Source organism: Taudactylus pleione, unplaced genomic scaffold (genome assembly GCF_031769625.1).
Source record: "Taudactylus pleione unplaced genomic scaffold, aTauple2 ptg000423l, whole genome shotgun sequence".
Lineage (NCBI taxonomy): Eukaryota > Metazoa > Chordata > Amphibia > Anura > Myobatrachidae > Taudactylus > Taudactylus pleione.
The window spans coordinates 2,288,538-2,309,532 of NW_028284825.1; the positions used below are offsets into that span (position 1 = coordinate 2,288,538).

At 44.7% G+C, this 20,995-nt stretch overlaps 1 protein-coding gene across 2 annotated transcripts in view; it reads left to right on the forward strand.

Moving 5' to 3' along the window:
* Nucleotides 1-20,995, forward strand: part of LAMC2 (laminin subunit gamma 2) — a 46,998-nt gene that overhangs the window by 18,925 nt on the left and 7,078 nt on the right. For both annotated transcript variants that reach the window (XM_088447208.1, XM_088447207.1), the window contains exons 9-18: nt 2,686-2,904; nt 2,998-3,180; nt 3,679-3,924; nt 8,790-8,926; nt 9,032-9,179; nt 9,373-9,578; nt 10,129-10,208; nt 10,986-11,111; nt 14,225-14,369; nt 15,914-16,063. In XM_088447208.1, the coding sequence (XP_088303334.1) occupies nt 2,686-2,904; nt 2,998-3,180; nt 3,679-3,924; nt 8,790-8,926; nt 9,032-9,179; nt 9,373-9,578; nt 10,129-10,208; nt 10,986-11,111; nt 14,225-14,369; nt 15,914-16,063 (1,640 nt within the window). The remainder of the gene's footprint in view (nt 1-2,685; nt 2,905-2,997; nt 3,181-3,678; nt 3,925-8,789; nt 8,927-9,031; nt 9,180-9,372; nt 9,579-10,128; nt 10,209-10,985; nt 11,112-14,224; nt 14,370-15,913; nt 16,064-20,995) is intronic.

Here is a 20,995-nt window from a genome sequence, read left to right on the forward strand (position 1 = left end):
CTTTTACTGGACATATATATTCCATACATACATACATGATAAAAACAAGTCAGAACGCACATCTATAACATTCCAGGACAGCAACTGGGTTGACTCCCACTGTGATCCAAGTAACGATCCAGGCATAAATACAAATACAGAGGGGCCCTCACCAAGGTTTATATTCAAAGTAGAAAAGAATATTTATTCCTCATATATCCAATAGACAGCGTCTCAACGTTTCAGTCTCCATGAGACCTTTTCCAAGAGAGACAGCAATACAGCAGAGGTTACATAAACACCAATGATCCCAAAACATATATAAATCCTTAATTATTAGAATCACACGTACCAGAAGCAGGTTATTATTACTAAGGGAATATTTGCTGGCCCACAACAACACAGATAACTGCAAAAACCAATGAAGCTTATATCATAAAAAAAACTAATATTAATAGATATTATACCAATAAAATCAACAAAATAACAAGTTAGCACACACGTCAGCAGCAATAGACATGTAAACTTGTAGACTTGTTGGTATCAGCTTATTCATAAAGATTGATAAGATAGGAACCACTTAAATAACTACTGAGTCCTGTAAATAGTATGCTGAAGTACACAACGCAACAAATCCACCATGAAGTTAGATCAATAATCCAGAACTCTCAGTTCCCTAGGGGACCTGTCCCACTTTGTTAGGGAACAGAGGAGCTTATTCAGACCCATTCGCTAGGCTGCGTTCGCACGTAGCCATGAGCACATACGCATAAGACGCAGTGCGCGTGCGCAAACTAGTCCATGCCATCAGGAAGCGTTTGCTCACAGCGCATAGACACCTCGCTAGATTGAGTGATAGGACGAGCCGTTTGTGGGTGGTGACAGGGAATGGTTGATGGAAATGGGGGAGTGGTGGTGTGAACGCAGGCGTGTCTGAGTGTCTTAACGCCGTTTCAGAGACGTGCATAATTGAGACGCAACGTCATAATACACATCACATGACTGAATTACACACTGCAGCACTCGCAGTGCTTGCGGTAGGGTATGGTCAGCCACAAGTGCTGCGTATGAATTTGATGTTACTTGATGTTACCGATTGTTGCATACACATCCTGGACATGACGTTGGAAGGTGGGCGTCTTAAGACAGGCTGGTGGGCGTCTAGATACACACCGCGATCACACGCCAAGACATAGCTAATGTCTTGCCATGTGATCTCGGGATTTGCATACCTTGGCTGCGTGCGAACGCATCTAGCGAGCGGCTCTGAATCAGGCCCAGAGTCTCACATGCTGTTAGTGCACAGTTAGTATGAAAAGAGTGGCAGTTGTTAGCACTATAAGTTGGTGTGTTCAGTAATTGGGCCTTACGGGTAGTTGGTAGTGTATTGTCTCTAATGATTGTCTGGTTAATTCATTCATACTTCAGCCCTGTGCACTTCCTCCAGTTAAGTAAAGATTCTTATCTTGCTCAGCAGTAAGCCAGAAATATTACACAGTCTGCAGAACATTTCCTGGATTATACATATTGCATACATGATAGTACTTGCTAGCACTGAGCTGAGAACAACTTGTAAAACCTGATGTTGTATGTCGGTAAATCCTCGACTGGAAAATGTTGGTGCCAAGATAAGTAAGAGGCCAACTGCACCACTCGTGTTTATTATCACAGGCAGTTATGGGAAGAAATGTAGTGTAGCACTAGCAACTAATGATGCACTAATGTGGCATATACGTTATCTGAATTTGGATAGAGTGGACTGTTCAGCAGTAGCACAGAGTGTCTAATGGCCGCAATCACATTGTGTATTATCAGGGGTAGGCAACCTGTTGCACTCCAGTAGCTGTGGAACTACATAACCCAGCATGCCCTGTCACAGGTTTAGCATACCCTAATAGGAAAACTGTGACAGAGCATGCTGGGATGTGTAGTTTCACAGCAGCTGAAGAGTGCCACAGGTTGTCTAACCCTGTGTATTATGGTAACGTCATAATTGTCTACTTGCATGAAAAACAACACAATCGGGAGCATTTTGTTGTAACTAATAAACATGAGCTAATGAAATTCCACTCGTGTGGCCAGTTGTTGTCTGTATCATAGTGGCTTTTGGCATCAACTTACTTATCAAGCGGTACATGAAGGGATTTCTTCATTGTAAGGGCTATGTACAGTGTAGGTGCCTATACACACTTCATTTTGGTGACCATTTAGACAGCTTTACATACACCACCACCACCACCAACAACATCTGATAGATATCAAATGTGGATGGTGACCTCATTGGTTTCTGTTCTCATTGTACACGTGCACCATTGGTACCCAATAATATACAGCCTTTTTGCCCGAATGCCAGAGGGTCCGATTTCTCAGATTTGACCGCACACTTGGAAGATGGGCCACATGGCTGGTTCCCCTTACTGTGCACTGACTGCAGACTGACAGTAGGCTGACCCATCTCTAAGGCTGGTTGCCCAGGGGGCAATAAACTCCTGTCTTATTAGCCATCCACTGGCCAAAAATCACAAATGTTATCTGCAAACCAGCACCTCAACAAAGCTGGATTGCTGGATTTCACATTAGCTGGATTGTAAATATTATATTCGGTATGTAATGTTTATATCATGGATATTATGAAACATTACCGTAAAAGGCTGAATTTCATGGACTACATTTTAATTTGTTCATCTTCTGTATTATGCTTGTCAGGCACTGGATACCTGCAAAGTGTTTCCCTTGTCACAGCTCGTCCCATTCCTGGGGATGCAGCCTCCTGGGTGGAGAAATGTGATTGCCCTGTTGGCTACAAAGGACATCACTGCGAGCAGTGTGCCCCCGGATACCGCAGGGAGTCTCCTGCGCTTGGGTCTTTCAGCTCCTGTGTCGCCTGCAGCTGCCAGGGTGGGGGACTGTGCGACCCAGAAAGTGGTAAGCATCTTAATGAGTTCCTGATTGGCAAGGCCTTTAATCACATTATGGGTCACTGATTTCTTTGTCTTGCACATTGGAAACTGTTAATAGGTGACTGTTACTCTGGCGATGAGAATCAGAGCAATGACTGTGCTGACTGTTCTCATGGACAGTATAATGACCCCCGGGACCCCCAGAATTGCCTTCCATGTCCGTGTAGCCCTGGCACAGGATGCTCATTGTCTCCAGAGACCCAGGAGCCGGTGTGTGACCATTGCCCTGCAGGGCTGAGTGGTGAGTACAGGAACACTGGGCGCCTCTGTGTGATTTATTCTCTCTCTCTACATCATCTATATGACAGGCCACAAATATTACTCAAGCAATGCATAGAGGGATTCATCTTGGAGAATGCTGGGATGTTACTTAGTCTCATTTTAAATACATGTCAAGAACAAAATCATGTTTGGAAGCTTACAAATAAGTAGCCATGTTTTATTTGGAGAAATTGGAAAAGAGTCTGGACTAACACGTTAAGATCATCATCATCTGTTTTACAATACAACAGTTGTATTGTAGCGCCCCTTAGTGGCAAATAAGTGAATTATACAACAGGCATCTGGTCTCTGCATTGATTAGAATTGTTGGCAGAGAGCAGCTGTGCATTGCTAACCACTGTGCCACTATGCAGTGCACCAAAGAAAATATAGCAAAGTTACCGGATGACCTATGCAAACTTATAACCTAAAGTTGTCTGAAGGTTCATAACCAATTTAATGTCACATTTCACATTAGGTACTCGTTGCGAGATATGCGCAGATGGATATTTCGGAGATCCAGAGGGAGAACACGGACATCGTCGTCACTGCAGGCCTTGTCCATGCAACAACAATATTGATCCAAGAGTAGAGGGGAACTGCGATAGAGTGACAGGAGAGTGTCTGAAATGTGTCCATAATACAGCTGGATCTTACTGTGACCAATGCAAGGAAGGGCACTTTGGTAACCCTCTGGATCCAAATCCAGAACTTAGATGCAAAGGTATTCTTCATGTTCATTTAATTGCATTCAGATGCCTCTGTAAGAAATCAATGCAGCCACATTACCAAAATACTTTGGGCTTCAGTGCCTGTAAATAGTGTGCAGTTTACCTTGCTGCAAAATGTTTTGGTTGTGAGAATGCTAATTTGTGTACATAATTAGCTTTGGCTGGCGAGGCGTGCTGGGGCATGTAACAGCAACAGCTGGAGAGCCTCCTGTCACCTAAATCTGGCATAGAGTTATATAATACATAGGGGGAGTTTTATCAAACCTTTAATGAGGACAATCAGAGGCGTTGCCCATAACAACCGTATTTGTATAATACATACTTGCCAACTCTCCCTGATTGTCAGGGAGACTCCCTGATATAGTAGCAATCTCCCTAACTCCCTGCAGAGTCTAACAATCTCCCTCATTGCACCTCACCCTCATTATAAAGCTGTTGTGTATATATATATAAATAACAGAGCTATATAAATTAGGGATGGCCATCGGTGGTGTTACCATCGATGACAAAAAAGCAAGTAGCCGTCGATGGCTACAAACTATTTAATGGATGACCATCGATGGTGTCACCAACCGATGGTCATCCCTGTTTTGTGATTGACTGACCTGTGGGCCAATCAGAATCTGGCGGCTGGGCTTCTTGGGTGCAGAGGGCGGAGCTATGGTCCGGATCCAGATACCTTGTAAAAAAAAATTGGTTATGCTTAGACATCGATGGGGGAGAACTATCTGGTTCTCCCCCATCAATGTCAAAAGCATTCGACATCAGCCATAAACCATCGATGATTATGAATCATCGATGGTCGATGGCCATCCCTAATATAAATTCAAATGGGATAATTAGTATAATTTCCCTGCATTGGTTATAAGGTACAATGATCCCTATGGCTACATGCATTTTCTGAAAAGTATCGTTTCATCAACACGTAGATCAACATAACTGCTTTGGGGCTCATTTACATTTGGATGTAAGACAGGTTTATGACACGCCTCTCAGATGTACACGCCCACTTTACCGCCACGCTCATAAGTTACTTTCACAATCTCCCTGAAATTCTTTTTCAAAGGTAGGCAAGTATGTTAACTTATAACACCAGCATATTCCGTTACAATTGGGATCAAAGCAGTAATAAAATGACACTAGGTAATAACAGACAAAGAGGTGAGAGGGCTCTGCTTACAGCCTTTAGGGAAATAGGAATTTGGAGGGATGTAGTCGTTACTAGGTCGACATTAACAATTAGAGATGTGCGGCTCGGTCCTCCAGAAATCCGAATCCACCCAAATTTGTGAATACGGACAGATCCAAGTCGCAGTTATAATTTCCTCTGGAGATCCAGATAAATACAAGTTGCGGTTCTGATCTTCCAGCAGTTGGGAATACGGATTTTAAATCCAAATTTTGGGTTTTGAATTGCAAAAATTACATGATTTTAGCTGTTTTAAAAAACTTTTATTCAAAACCAAAACACTTGAGGGTGGTTTTGCAAAACCAAAACGCGAAGTTGAATCCAGATCCAAACCAAAACACAGGGGTCAGCGCACATTTCTATTAATAATGTTGACACCACAATGTCGAAATGTGAAATGTTGACATTGCCAGAATGTCGACATTAAGGTTAGGCTGCGGAACAGCAGGGTTAGGCACTAGGGAGAGGCTAGGGTTAGACTATGAGAGAGGTTAGGGTTAGGCGATGGGGGAAGGGCAGGGCAAGCCTCCCGGCGGCCGCCGATCCCCCCGACCTCCCCCACGATTAACTGTTAGACCCCCGCAGCGGGGGGCCAGTGACGCGATTCACGCTGAATCGCGTCAGTTTGGCCCCATCCCCTGCTTCTCAATACATGTATTATCTGCATTGTGTAGCGGGGGCGGGGCCAAAATGACGTGCCCGCATGACCCTGCGCCCTGCCACGCCCACAAATGTCAGTCACCCGCCCGGCCACGCCCTCTTGCTGGCCACGTCCCCTGCCCTGCCGATCTGGCTGCTCCCTCCCAGAAGTAGCAGCCAGAAAGTCGGCAACTATGGGGAAGGGTTAGGGCTAGACTATGGGAGGGAGGTTAGGGTTAGGCACTGGAGGGAGGGTTAGGGTAGAGATTAGGGATAGGCCAGTGTGTAATCATCGCAACACAGCCCCATCAAATAACTTCGCCGGAACTGACAGTCACATGACCGCTGGGACCTGGAAGATGCTGCTGCAGGCGCCGGCAGTGGTTAAGTCACCGCTAGGCCACCAGGGACGATATGTCAACATTATATCATGCTGACATTTCATCAGTGTCTACATGGTGAATGTCGACATAATCAGTATCGACGTTATGATCATGTCGATATTATGTCAACATTATGAATGACAACATCATAACTGTAGCATACTTACCTACTCTCCCGGAAGTTGTGCCAAGTCCCCCGTACCCCCAGTTACAGTGTCCGGATCTCCTGCATCCCTCCCACTTCCTAGTAAAGTGGGCAGGATGGGAAGATAATTGCCGGGAAGCGCAGCTCCGTATGGATAGGGCGGAGCTAAATTATTCTAAACACATTCTGTAGGGACCCGGTGGTGATTGACAGCTCAACTGGGTGGGCCAATCGTCTGCACATTGGGCAACCATTAAAAACCATTAAAGAGTACAGATGAAACTGTGGAAATGGCTTCCAGATGGGAATGGGAGGTGTAACAAGCACAGTACTTTTACACATACATAATTAGCAAAAATTATTTTACTTGAGAAAGTATAATTAATGTTTTACAAAAAACATACACCCACTTGGCTGCATCATATAGAAGATTTACAGATTACACATCTACTGCATTCCATTTTATTGGATATAATTTAGCAGGATTGGAGTCGGACTCTCCCGCGTCTGTGTGGCGTTTGTCCGTCTGCGACTTTATGCAAATGTCGCTACAAAGTCCCTCTCTGGTGCGTCCAAATGTGCACCAGACGCCCACTGTGGTCTCCTGTGTGAGCGTCTGTGTACACAACCACTATCGCCAATCCCCCGCCACACTCCTTTAACACACCCATAAGACGGACCATCTCTGTCTGTGCGCTAAGCCACCTCCCTCTCACCGCCCAGAAACGCCCACATTTCATACGTGCCGACATTTGACTTCTCCTTCCCGGGAGAAGCCGGGGGAGTAGAAGCAGGTAGGAGTTGTCGGGGGCAGGGCCTGATGGATTGTGTCATTAAGCCCCGCCCCTCACTGCAATTTGTTGTGAATGGCGCATTTTTAAATAAGGGGGTGGGGCCAAATGACACGATTCTTATCATCGCGTCATTAGGTCACGTCCCCTACTCGCGGACCCACCAGTCTGCAAGAAAATACTGCCCGTTCTGCCTACTTCACTAGGTAGTAGGCAGAATGCGGGAGAAGTGCCTACCCTTCTGTTGGTGTGGGGGGTTACCCCAAAATTTGTGAGCCTCCTGTGACTTCCAGGAGGGTAGCCTCAGGGGCGTATCTGATCGTAATGGGTGCAGGGTGTGTGGGGAACACGGGCCCCTGGGTCCAGGGGGGCCCCCACCGCACACCCTGCACCCATAATATTACTTACCTCTCCGGAGTCCCACGTCGGCCCAGGGGTCCGGCGCTGTAAAACGACTGGAAAATGGCAGTGGTGGCCATTTTCCCGTCGTTTGCGCATGCGCAGTACAGGGAAAATGGCCGCCACGGCCATTTTGTCGGTGACCTGTGCATACATTATAGACTCTGGGCACGGCGGCCATTTTCCCGGTGACCTGTGCATATATTATAGACTCTGGGCACGCTCTAGTGCCCAGAGTCTATAACTCCGGCGCTGGCGACGCACAGCTCAGTTCGCTGCCGGGCGGAGAGGTGGGGACCTGAGTCGGAGACTGCACATGGGCCCCCTCCTCTCTAGAAACGCCACTGGTAGGCCTGTATGCCACATTGTCAACACATTACTGTGACCGCGCATCTCCCGTGCGCCTTAAACGCAACTCTGGCTCTGTGCACACGCTACCTAGACGCATGCGCAGTAACAGGCAGAAACATTTTTCTCCACTGCATCCAACATCGGCAGTGCGTGTGCCTCAGAATCAGGTCCTTATTCCCATATTCTTCATTCAAGCGTTTTGCTGATTTGCCACTAGGTGGCACTTTTCTATTGGTGTCTCTAGGTAATGCTCCAGTAACACCATAGTAGAGTCACTCATGTCAATAAGTAGTAAAGCACTGCAGACAGAATTGCATTGCTCCCAACTCAGGTTGATTCTGAGTTGGGAGCAATGCAAAAGGAAGCAAGTAACTGTGCACCTGGTCGGGAATCTGCGCAGGAGCCGGATATGTGCAGTACGGGGCCTGCGTCATCACATGCAGAGCGGCAGCAGACAGTCAGGGATTGACCGTCTGCTGCCATTTGTGGACGGAGAGGGTGAGACGACAAAACAGAGGAGTGTCGCCACCGTTGATGTGGGTCAGGATCTCCTGGCCTCTATGTTGTTACTGCATCGTCCTGCGTCCTGCAGCTCAGATAAGTAAGCATGCGTGACGCCTCCTGCTGCATTGCCATAATGGTGCTATCGCAGCTTTCCAGCATTTGTGGGCTCCATGCAAAAGCAGCCAGTACACCCCTTATAGAAACAAAGTTACTTGCTTTTTTTGCTTTGCTCCCAACTCACAGAATATGGAAAGTAAGGCCAACACGGGTGACGGAAAGTCTTTTTTTTTTTTTTTTTTTTTTTTTGGAAATTGCTAGAAAATATATAGATTGTAAATGTTACCACACACAGTATAGTTTCTTTGAACACAGTGTAATAAAGTCAGCAGAAAAGAATGAAATGGCATTTTGAAATGTTCCGTCCTCTTTAATGTTCTATTTCCTTCTTCTGTTGCAGCATGTTACTGTCACCCGATGGGTTCCCAACAACCAGGTTGCCAAAAAGACGGCTCATGTCTGTGCAAAGCTGGATTTGATGGGGAACATTGTGACCAACCACAGTGCCCCGACTGTTACTCTCAGGTCAGCGAGAAGGTACGTGTCTGCAGATCTGCATCAGGGACAAATAGGCTGTCTGACTGTATCTATCTGGTTATGTATATATCTGTCCGTCTATCTAAACTCAATTTTAATGTCTAGATGAATCTGTACAAAAGACAACTCCAGGACCTGACCGGTGCCAGCAATGGTCAGTCTCAGGCCCCAGACACACGTTATCTGGAGGACCAGATGAGGAGAGCAGAGGAAGTATCTCGGAGCATGTTAAGAGAAGCAGAATCCGCTCATGGTGAGACTTGATATACTGTATACAGTAATGAGCTGTCATAGCAATAAGTTATGTAATTGTGCCCTGGTTGTGTGATATCCTATAATCCCACATTCTGTGCACAGTAATCATGGTCACCATTGCTCAGTTTGGTAGGCTGTGTACCTGTCTGTGCACATGACTTTTGTGTGCTAACTGTGAACCTGTCCCTCAGGTACAGAGCTGTCCTTGCAGAGGCAGATGTCAGGGCTACAAGGGGGACAGGCTGAGGCCCAGAACGACCTGGAGAAGGTGCAGGGGAAGCTCCGAGCTGCAGAGACCCAGACCAGTCAGTACCAGAGCCAGCTGCAGGACACAAAGCGGAAGATTGCACTGGCACGTCAGCAGCTGGAGGAGGGCCAGGCTGACCTGAACCGCTTGGTAACTTGGTTTATCTCACTAATTAGAACGTACTTCAAAATGTACACAATTTACAGACTGCAGATAATATGTACATTGAAGCTGAACGTATTAGGACCAGCTAGGACTCCAATTAGTGTGCCATTATTTTGGAAACTCAGAAGACACAACTTCTGATAGAATGTGCTGAATAACTGACAACCAGGAAACCACAAACACACATATGTTGGGACCCAACTGAGAGTTGCTCACCATAGAGGCTAGTATTTTAGTTGCTCAAGGGGTACTATGCTCAGTCCTCTAATTTATTACAGTCTCGTTAAACAGACCATGTTATATGTTACTAATAAGGGGATGCATAATAGTATTGAAAAGGCACAATATAGCCGTATATGAAGACCTTCAGTGGACATCGCCCTAAGACCAGGAGGCACAAACATTGTCCTTAGCTACAATCCTCCGTCAATAATGTTGAAATTATTTGCATTTGCCATAACAATACCTGTGTTTCAAAATCTATATTTATTTGATGTCTTCTCATTTAGCTATTTTTTTTCCCTGCAAATTACAGACATTTCCTTCTGCAAATTTGCCCTGGAGTTCAGGCTCTTTCTCACAGCTTGGTCAGGAGGCGCAGACTATAGCAAACAGGTAGCTGCTTAGTCTATTGTTATGGACTATTCCTCTTTGCCAGACAGTCACACACCAGGGAAAATGTATATAATGAATCTGCAAATGAAATGAATGTGCAGTTTGTCAAGTTGATCTGTGTCTGTAATTATATTGTATTTGCAGTTTTTCTTTCGCCTTGCACCCTTGTGCCTCAGAGGTAAAGGAGATGGGTTAATATAGTGCCATTAAGGATATGGTAACATTTTTCTTACCTATTGTTGTTAGATTTTATAAATATGAACCTTGATCATGCTTTGTAAGGAGGAAAAGAGAAGTTACCCGGCCATAACCAATCCGGTTCTAGTATATTTTATAGAACGTACTAGTTAAATGATATAAGCTGGGGGAAAAGGGCCATCATTACATATGGTTTGCTGGGTAGAGTTTTTTTTTTACTAAGGATAATGAATGAATTATGATTTTTTTGTTGTCATGGTCGCACAAAAGATCGCACAAATTTAATCAATGTATCCATGACAACGGTTGGAACTGATTGGCAGGCTCTGACATAAAGAGCAAACTGTAGACCAACAATAATTAAATTAACGATGAGCTGGGATGAAAGTGAATGTTAATTAATGCTGAAGACTATAGTGGGAAGTTAAGGAAAATGAGCTTGTATAGATTTTAATTGCTGTGCTCCAATGTTCTCTTTTTTTGGTATGACTTGCATTATAAATATATATTAAGCTAATACACTTTGCTATAGCTACATACTTTTATTTTACCTGACGCATTTATATCTCTTCACTTCAGACTTTCCCAGGAGGCTCAGACGGTGGCACAGGACGCAGCAGATGCCCTGGAAGATACTCGGAGAGCAATGCAGTTACTACGTTCCGGTGACACAGATCTCAATGGTGCAGAGAGGCTGAGAGCAAGGTATAGCACTTGGGAAATATACAGTGTATACGCAAGACATACAAAGCAGTGGGTTCATGTACAGTATATAAAACACCCAGGTACCTTTCACCTTTACACTGTGTAAATAGACATTTTGGGAGGAAATGTATTAAAACCTTCCAAAGAGGTTTAGCCAGTGGTCCTACCCATTGCAACCAATCAGATTCTACCTATCATTTTATAGTATGTACTAAATGATAGCTATGAGCCAATTGGTTGCTGTAGGCAACTTCAAAACTTGTCCTCTTTAGAAGGTTTGATCTATCTATACAAATGTGAGTTCTTTCCCTTTCTAAATGTTCATGTATGTCTATTTCTTGATCTGCACTGATCTCATAGTGTTATGCAGGTATTGCAGTCCCCCTGGGGACCATGTAGAAAGTAAACATTAACTGTCCTTCACTGTTAATTATATATAGTGTTCAGTGTTTAATTATATAATAGTGAAATAATAGGGAATTGGGCATAAATAGACACACAAACATTGTAAACAACTCAGGAGTTGTCTAAACTATTTGATTTTCATTTGTGTTAAGCCTGCAACCTTTGTTCCAATCAACACAATCAATACACTGCATTAAAGTGGCAATCTCACCTAGGTTTTATTTTTAAACAACAAGTTCAATACCTTTTAAGCAATACATCTGATAGACACATGTCTTAGCTATCCTTCTAGAAATCATCTTCCCAAAATCTCTCTGGAGGTAAAACAAATATGGCTGCAAGAAACAGACGCAGTCATTTTTCTACACAGGCACATACTCTCAACTTGTCATATGAAGGCGGAGGGGGAAGTTGTCACAGGACAAACAGAGCTCGGAGGGACATTTAAAAGCCTCTCTGCTCACTCCATAATGCACCATGTAGCTTATTGCCGTTGTAGTCACATAACATTGTGTAAAATCTACATAATTATTGATCATTATTATCAATATAAAAAACAAACAAAAAAAAATAGTCTCCCACAGTGATTTATGTTTACAAATAAAAAAAAAAAGAACTCACTTGGTCATATATTTTGGGGGACATTTATCAATGCTTTGATAGAGATAAAGTGGAGATAGTTACTGTGCCAATTAGCTCTTCCTAACTGTCATTTTTCAAACACAGCCTGTAAAGTGACAGTTAGGAGCTGTTTGGTTGGTTCTTTATCTCTCTCCACTTTATCTCTCTCCAAGCTTTGATACATCTCACCCTGCTACTTTTACAGGCACTTGTCTATTAGGTGGTTTGTGCAGTTTTGCTCAGTTACTTGTGTATCCTAACATTGGGCCTGATTCAGACCCACTCGCGAGCGGCTGTACGCTCGCAAGTGGGTCGATGGTCTGCACTGAGCATGCGCACGACGGAGGGAGCTCCGTCGTGCGCATGCGCCAGACACGACGAGCGAAGGACTTTCCTTCGCTCGTTGTGTCCGATCAAAGGGGGCGTGCTGTCAATGTTGATTGACAGCACGCCCCCTTTGGTGGGCGTGCCTCCCTGACGGGGGCGTTCCCACGGGAACGCCTCCCGTCAGAAGCCGGCCCACTGACATCACTAGTGATGTCAGTGGGAGTGATTTTGGCTCTGATAGAGCCAAAATCACTCCGGAGCTTGCGGTTGAAAACCTCAACCGCAGGCTCCGGCTCGCAGTTTCGATGGTCGCGATGGTCACGACCATCGCGGCCATCAAAATGCACGCTCGTATAGCCTGTGGGTGGTGACCCACAGCTATACGAGCGTCCAGGAGGACGCTCCATGAAAAAGGAGCCCGGCCCTCATGCAGAGCGTGCGCTCTGCTCAGAGCGTACGGCTCTGAGCAGAGCGCACGCTCTGCATGAGGGCCGGGCTCCTTTTTCATGGAGCGTCCTCCTGGACGCTCGTATAGCTGTGGGTCACCACCCACAGGCTATACGAGCGTGCATTTTGATGGCCGCGCTGGTCGTGACCATCGCGACCATCGAAATTGCGAGCCGGAGCCTGCGGTTGAGGTTTTCAACCGCAAGCTCCGGAGTGATTTTGGCTCTATCAGAGCCAAAATCACTCCCACTGACATCACTAGTGATGTCAGTGGGCCGGCTTCTGACGGGAGGCGTTCCCGTGGGAACGCCCCCGTCAGGGAGGCACGCCCCCGGCACGCCCACCAAAGGGGGCGTGCTGTCAATCAACATTGACAGCACGCCCCCTTTGATCGGACACAACGAGCGAAGGAAAGTCCTTCGCTCGTCGTGTCTGGCGCATGCGCACGACGGAGCTCCCTCCGTCGTGCGCATGCTCAGTGCAGACCATCGACCCACTTGCGAGCGTACAGCCGCTCGCGAGTGGGTCTGAATCAGGCCCATTGTCTTTTCAGGTGAAGGTGTAGGTGCCGACACGACACTAGTATTAAACTGTTATCTTTAGTGTGACCAGCAATGTGCTGTGTTAAAGATGTTCACTTTCATTGTTGTAATATTACTGTGTACTGCTAATAACTGCTGGAAGTGTTTTTGACAACACAACAACTGACCATACTGCCTTTTGAATGTACAGAATAAGGGCTAACACTATATACAACCTAAGGTGGTTGCCAAGGGTGCCATGCTGGTGCCTGCATGGAGAAGCAGAAGCTGGTAGATTCTTACCTGTGGAACTGCCGGCTGCTGCTCCTCCATGTCACTGATACTCTGGGAGTGCAGCAATGAGCTATAATGTTACAGCCCAGCGCCGATCTTCTAGTCTGCCAGAAAGGAGCAGACAGTGCCATAAACATCAGGGGGGCACTGCGGGTGAGCATCTCAGTAGGGATGTTGCTTTGGACAGCCCCGATTCTAGCCCATTCTTGGGACACCTGTGCCTCTCCAGCTGTTGTGAAATTACAAATCCCAGCATGCCATGCTAGCAGACTCCAGCTTCAGGGAAATGTATCTCACAAACATTTTTTTTTGTAATTGCCCTTGAACTGATTGACTCTGGTCTGAGTATGTCGCATCAAAGCAACTGTGTCCTCCTCATAGATAGACATCTCACAATATGTAATAAATGTATTGTAGGATCAACACAATATTTGGACTTTCTTTCCCATTATTTGACTCTCTTGCACGTGTTTAATAAACTGTGGTTCGTATTCACAGGCTGTATGATGTCCGCACCCAGGCTGGAGCAATGGAGACAGAGGCCATTCAAGTTGCAGCATCTGCAGAGAGGTCTCATCAAAATAGCATGCAGACAGCTCGGTTGGTGGCGCAGGCCTCACTCATGGACCCCCTGGGATTGCAGGTAATGGAGTCCGTAAGCACTTTACACATGATGTTCTCTTATGCCACTGAGAGCGAGAGGGTTAACAGCTACTTGAAAATACGGCTAGTAATATAATACATCAATGAGAGCTTGCTTGGAACTATGTAGGACAAAAGAAAGCTCACTTTACCTGACTGCACACCAGAAGTTATCTGGCATCTGACTTTCATACGCCAGCAGTTATCTGACTTCCATACACCAGTAGTAGTTTTAATCCTTAAGCTGCATACACACTGTACGATTTCAATGAATGATATCGTTAAATCGTTCATATCGTTCATTTTTATGCAGCCAACAACCAATGAAAGACCAACGATACTGCATTGTGTCCATGTGCAGGTTAGAACTGTTTAAAAAAAAGACTTGTGATACAATAGTCACTCATTGTATTGGTTATTTTCTATGTTTTTACAGAAAATTGTTACCATACATCTATGAGACTATTAGACTGATTTAGAGGTGGACACAATTCCCATCGCTGCTGCGATCCCGAACTCAAAGTTTGTGAGAAAATATGCAAATGTGGCAGCTGCCAGGATTTCTATTGCGACGCTCATTGACAACGTCTCAGTACGAATCTCTAGTCCGTCTCTTGCGTACAAAGACGCGCCGTGGGTCGCACCATCAGAATTCTGAGAGACCCTATGGTCCGTCACAAGTAAGACACTGGAGCCTTAACCACTGTCTATGAGGTCACAGTCACTGGCTGTGACACGCCCCCAAAATGGTTATGAGGGGACCGTGTTTTAGTCGCCACTATCCTGTTAGCTCCCCAAAACGGTCACTGTCCGTCACTGTAAATCACTCTGCACCCTAATCCACACTACAACCACTATCGCGGCATATGCGCAGTGCCACTCTGACGCTTGCGCAGACTGAAAATATCGGCCGATTGCGACTGACATCTGCACTGCGTCCACCCCTGAATCAGGCCCTATATACCAACAGGGAACCGTAATATTCTTATTTTACAGCCCCCAAAATAAAAACCATTGTGAAAGGCAAAATTGCCCCAAAATTAATTTTGTGCTGTAATTCCATTTCTCTAAGGCATCTCACAGCAATATTTAGCTTCATTCAGAACGCTTTCAGGAGAGTACAGCGATAGATCAAAGAAGATATCGGCACATGTGAACATTTAATACATAGAATTATACAGTACAAAGTTGCACTTACATAAACCAAATGATCAATGTGAGGTGTAGCAGTAGTGCTCATTACATCAATAGGGACTCAGAAAAGAATCTCATTAAGCCTATTTCAGATGTCCTGCTACGCGTTTCAGGACCTCCCTGTAAAGCATCACTCATTCTGCTGAACAATCCAATGACCTATTCTAGCAATGATGAGATTTCCATTCATGTACTCATGAATCAAATGAAATAAAAATCCAGTGGCCACAAGACATGACTAAAATGCCAGACGTTGACATGTCAGATGCTGAGAGTGTTTGTTAATTAAGAAATGGAGCCATCTGTTTATTATAAAGTCAGAACTCTGAGTGATCTATCCTTATTTACCAGAGAGAGATGGACCGTCTGAGTGGAGAATCCACTTCCCTGAGAAACTTAGTGGAAGGAGAAATATCTCAGAGCAAAAATTTGCAGAGCAAATTTACTGTCTTGGAACAGGCGGCAGAACAGCAGCTTCAGGAGGGGCAAGAGTATCGCTTGGTAAGAAAACTGTTACTAACACTGTATGTCATTTATACCTCTGCCCAGAGTCTTAGAATTATTAGGTACATTCTGTACATTGAATGTAGGTTGATGAGACCAACATTAAACACTTAAGGGTAAATGCAATTCCATATGCAGATGGATCTCACGATGTTCAGCAATCTGTGCATGCGTCACAGCCTCCATATGCAAATTACAGCAGTTACAGGGGTATACTGTATGTTCAGCTCGTTGACATCCAGAATTTCTACAGACAATTTTAGGTCTATTGCTAGGCTGTGGTTAGGGTTATGGCTAGGCTGTGGTTAGGGCTATGGCGAGGCTGCGGTTAGGGCTATGGCTAGGCTACAGTTAGGGTTATGGCTAGGCTGCAGTTAGGGTTATGGTTAGACTGCACTGAGGGTTTGGCTTAGACTCAGGAGTAATGCAAAAAAGCATTGTCGACAGTGAATGTCAACTTTTTGTATCACTTTCATTACATGTAATTTAGAGTAATTATACAGATAACAGGAGCAGACTTGTCTGGTAACTGGTGAAGATAGAAAGAGCTGACTTGTATAGTAACTGGTGGAGACACAAGGAGCAGATTTATATAGTAACTGGTGGAGATAGAATGAGCAGATTTGTATAGTAACTGGTGGAGATAGAATGAGCAGATTTGTATAATAACTGGTGGAGATAGAGGGAGCAGATGTGTCTCGTATCTGGTGGAGACAGATGAGGAGATGTGTCTGGTATCTGAAGATAGAAGCAGCAGATGTGTCTGGTAACTGGTGGAGACGGAGTAGATGTGTATAGTAACTGGTGGAGACAGATGAGGTGTGTCTGGTAACTGGTGACGATATAGGGAGCAGATGTGTCTGGTAACTGGTGGAGACAGAAGGAGCAGATGTGTCTGGTAACTGATGGAGACAGAAGGAGCAGATGTGTCTGGTAACTTGTGGAGCCAGAAGGAGGAGATGCGTCTGGTAAATGGTGGAGACAGACGGTGGATATGTGTCTGGTACCTGGTGGAGACAGATGAGGAGGTGTGTCTGGTAACTGGTGGAGACAGAAGGAGGAGATGTGTCTGGTATCTGAAGATAGAAGGAGCAGTTGTGCCTGGTAACTGGTGGAGACAGATGAGATGTGTCTGGTAACTGGTGGAGACAGATGAAGAGATGTGTCTGGTAACTGATGGAGACAGAAGGAGCAGATGTGTCTGGTAACTGGTGGAGACAGATGAGGAGATGTGTCTGGTATCTGAAGATAGAAGGAGCAGATGTGTCTGGTAACTGGTGGAGACAGATGAAGAGATGTGTCTGGTAACTGGTGGAGACAGAAGGAGCAGATGTGTCTGGTAACTGGTGGAGACAGATGAGTAGATTGTGTGGTATCTGAAGATTGAAGGAGCAGATGTGTCTGGTAACTGGTGGAGACAGATGAAGAGATGTGTCTGGTAACTGGTGGAGACAGAAGGAGCAGATGTTTCTGGTAACTGGTGGAGACAGAAGGAGGTGATGTGTCTGGTAACTGGTGGAGACAGAAGGAGGCGATGTGTCTGGCAACTGGTGGAGACAGAAGGAGCAGATGTGTCTGGTAACTGGTGGAGACAGAAGGAGGCGATTTGTCTGGTAACTGGTGTAGATAGATGAGATGTGTCTAGTATCTGAAAATGGAAGGAGCAGATGTCTGGTAGCTGGTGGAGACAGATGAAGAGATGGGTGGTAACTGGTGGAGACCGAAGTAGCAGAGAGACAGATGAAGAGATGGGTGGTAACTGGTGGAGACCGAAGTAGCAGATGTGTCTGGTAATTGATGGAGACAGAAGAAGAAGATGTGTCTGGTAACCAGTGGAGACAGAAGGAGCTGAATTGTATAGTAACTGTTGGATATAGAAGGAGCTGACTTGTATAGTAACTGTTAGATATAGAAGAGCTGACTTGTATAGTAACTGGTGGATATAGATGGAGCTGACTTGTATAGTAACTGGTGGATATAGAAGGAGCTGACTTGTGTAGTAACTGATGGATATAGAAGGAGCTGATTTGTATAGTAACTGGTGGAAATAGAGGGAGCTGACTTGGATAGTAACTGGTGGCTAAGGAAGGAGCTGACTTGGATAGTAACTGATGGATATAGAAGGAGCTGACTTGTGTAGTAACTGATGGATATAGCATGAGCTGACTTGTATAGTACCTGGTGGATATAGAAGGAGCTGACTTGTGTAGTAACTGATGGATATAGCATGAGCTGACTTGTATAGTAACTGGTGGATATAGAAGGAGCTGACTTGGATAGTAACTGGTGGATATAAAAGGAGCTGACTTGTGTAGTAACTGATGGATATAGAAGGAGCTGACTTGTATAGTAACTGATGAATATAGAAGCAGCTGACTTGTATAGTAACTGGTGGATATAGAAGGAGCTGACTTGTGTAGTAACTGATGGATATAGCATGAGCTGACTTGTATAGTAACTGGTGGATATAGAAGGAGCTGACTTGGATAGTAACTGGTGGATATAGAAGGAGCTGACTTGTGTAGTAACTGATGGATATAGAAGGAGCTGACTTGTGTAGTTACTGGTGGATATAGAAGGAGCTGACTTGGATAGTAACTGGTGGATATAGAAGGAGCTGACTTGTGTAGTAACTGATGGATATAGAAGGAGCTGACTTGTGTAGTAACTGATGGATATAGAAGGAGCTGACTTGTATAGTAACTGATGGATATAGAAGGAGCTGACTTGTATAGTAACTGATGAATATAGAAGCAGCTGACTTGTATAGTAACTGGTGGATAGAGAAGGAACTGACTTGGATAGTAACTGGTGGCTAAGGAAAGAGCTGACTTGGATAGTAACTGATGGATATAGAAGGAGCTGACTTGTGTAGTAACTGATGGATATAGCATGAGCTGACTTGTATAGTAACTCGTGGATATAGAAGGAGCTGACTTGGATAGTAAGTAACTGATGGATATAGAAGGGGCTGACTTGGATAGTAAGTAACTGATGGATATAGAAGGAGCTGACTTGTGTAGTAACTGATGGCTATAGCATGAACTGACCTGACTTGTGTAGTAACTGATGGATATAGAAGGAGCTGACCTGGATAGTAACTGATGGATATAGAAGGAGCTGACTTGTGTAGTAACTGATGGATATAGAAGGAGCTGACTTGTGTAGTAACTAATGGATATAGCATGAGCTGACTTGTATAGTAACTGGTGGATATAGAAGGAGCTGACTTGTATAGTAACTGATGGATATAGAAGGAGCTGACTTGGATAGTAACTGGTGGCTATAGAAGGAGCTGACTTGCGTAGTAACTGGTGGATATAGAAGGAGCTGACTTGTGTATTAACTGGTGGCTAAGGAAGGAGCTGACTTGTGTAGTAACTGGTGGATATAGAAGGAGTTGACTTGTGTAGTAACTGGTGGATATAGAAGGAGCTGACTTGTATAGTAACTGGTGGATATAGAAGGATCTGACTTGTGTAGTAACTGGTGGATATAGAAGGAGCTGACTTGTATAGTAACTGATGGATATAGAAGGAGCTGACTTGTGTAGTAACTGGTGGATATAGAAGGAGCTGACTTGTGTAGTAACTGATGGATATAGAAGGAGCTGACTTGTGTAGTTACTGGTGGATATAGAAGGAGCTGACTTGTATATTAACTGGTGGATAAGGAAGGAGCTGACTTGTGTAGTAACTGATGGATATAGAAGGAGCTGACTTGTGTAGTAACTGATGGATATAGAAGGAGCTGACTTGTATAGTAACTGATGGATATAGAAGGAGCTGACTTGTATAGTAACTGGTGTCGATAGAAGAAGCTGACTTGTGTAGGAACTGATGGATATAGAAGGAGCTGACTTGTGTAGTAACTGATGGATATAGAAGGAGCTGACTTGTGTAGTAACTGATGGATATAGAAGGAGCTGACTTGTATAGTAACTGATGGATATAGAAGGAGCTGACTTGGATAGTAACTGGTGGCTATAGAAGGAGCTGACTTTTGTAGTAACTGGTGGATATAGAAGGAGCTGACTTCTGGTGGCTAAGGAAGGAGCTGACTTGTGTAGTAACTGGTGGATATAGAAGGAGTTGACTTGTGTAGTAACTGATGGATATAGAAGGAGCTGACTTGCATAGTAACTGGTGGATATAGAAGGAGCTGACTTGCGTAGTAACTGGTGGATATAGAAGGAGCTGACTTGCGTAGTAACTGGTGGATATAGAAGGAGCTGACTTGCGTAGTAACTGGTGGATATAGAAGGAGCTGACTTGTGTATTAACTGGTGGCTAAGGAAGGAGCTGACTTGTGTAGTAACTGGTCAATATAGAAGGAGCTGACTTGTCTAGTAACTGGTGGATATAGAAGGAGCTGACTCGTGTAGGAACTGATGGATATAGAAGGAGCTGACTTGTGTAGTAACTGATGGATATAGAAGGAGCTGACTTGTGTAGTAACTGATGGATATAGAAGGAGCTGACTTGTGTAGTAACTGATGGATATAGAAGGAGCTGACTTGTGTAGTAACTGATGGATATAGAAGGAGCTGACTTGTGTAGTAACTGATGGATATAGAAGGAGCTGACTTGTGTAGTAAGTAACTGATGGATATAGAAGGAGCTGACTTGTGTAGTAACTGATGGATATAGAAGGAGCTGACTTGTGTAGTAACTGATGGATATAGAAGGAGCTGACTTGTGTAGTAACTGATGGATATAGAAGGAGCTGACTTGTGTAGTAACTGATGGATATAGAAGGAGCTGACTTGTGTAGTAAGTAACTGATGGATATAGAAGGAGCTGACTTGTGTAGTAACTGATGGATATAGAAGGAGCTGACTTGTGTAGTAACTGATGGATATAGAAGGAGCTGACTTGTGTAGTAACTGATGGATATAGAAGGAGCTGACTTGTGTAGTAACTGATGGAT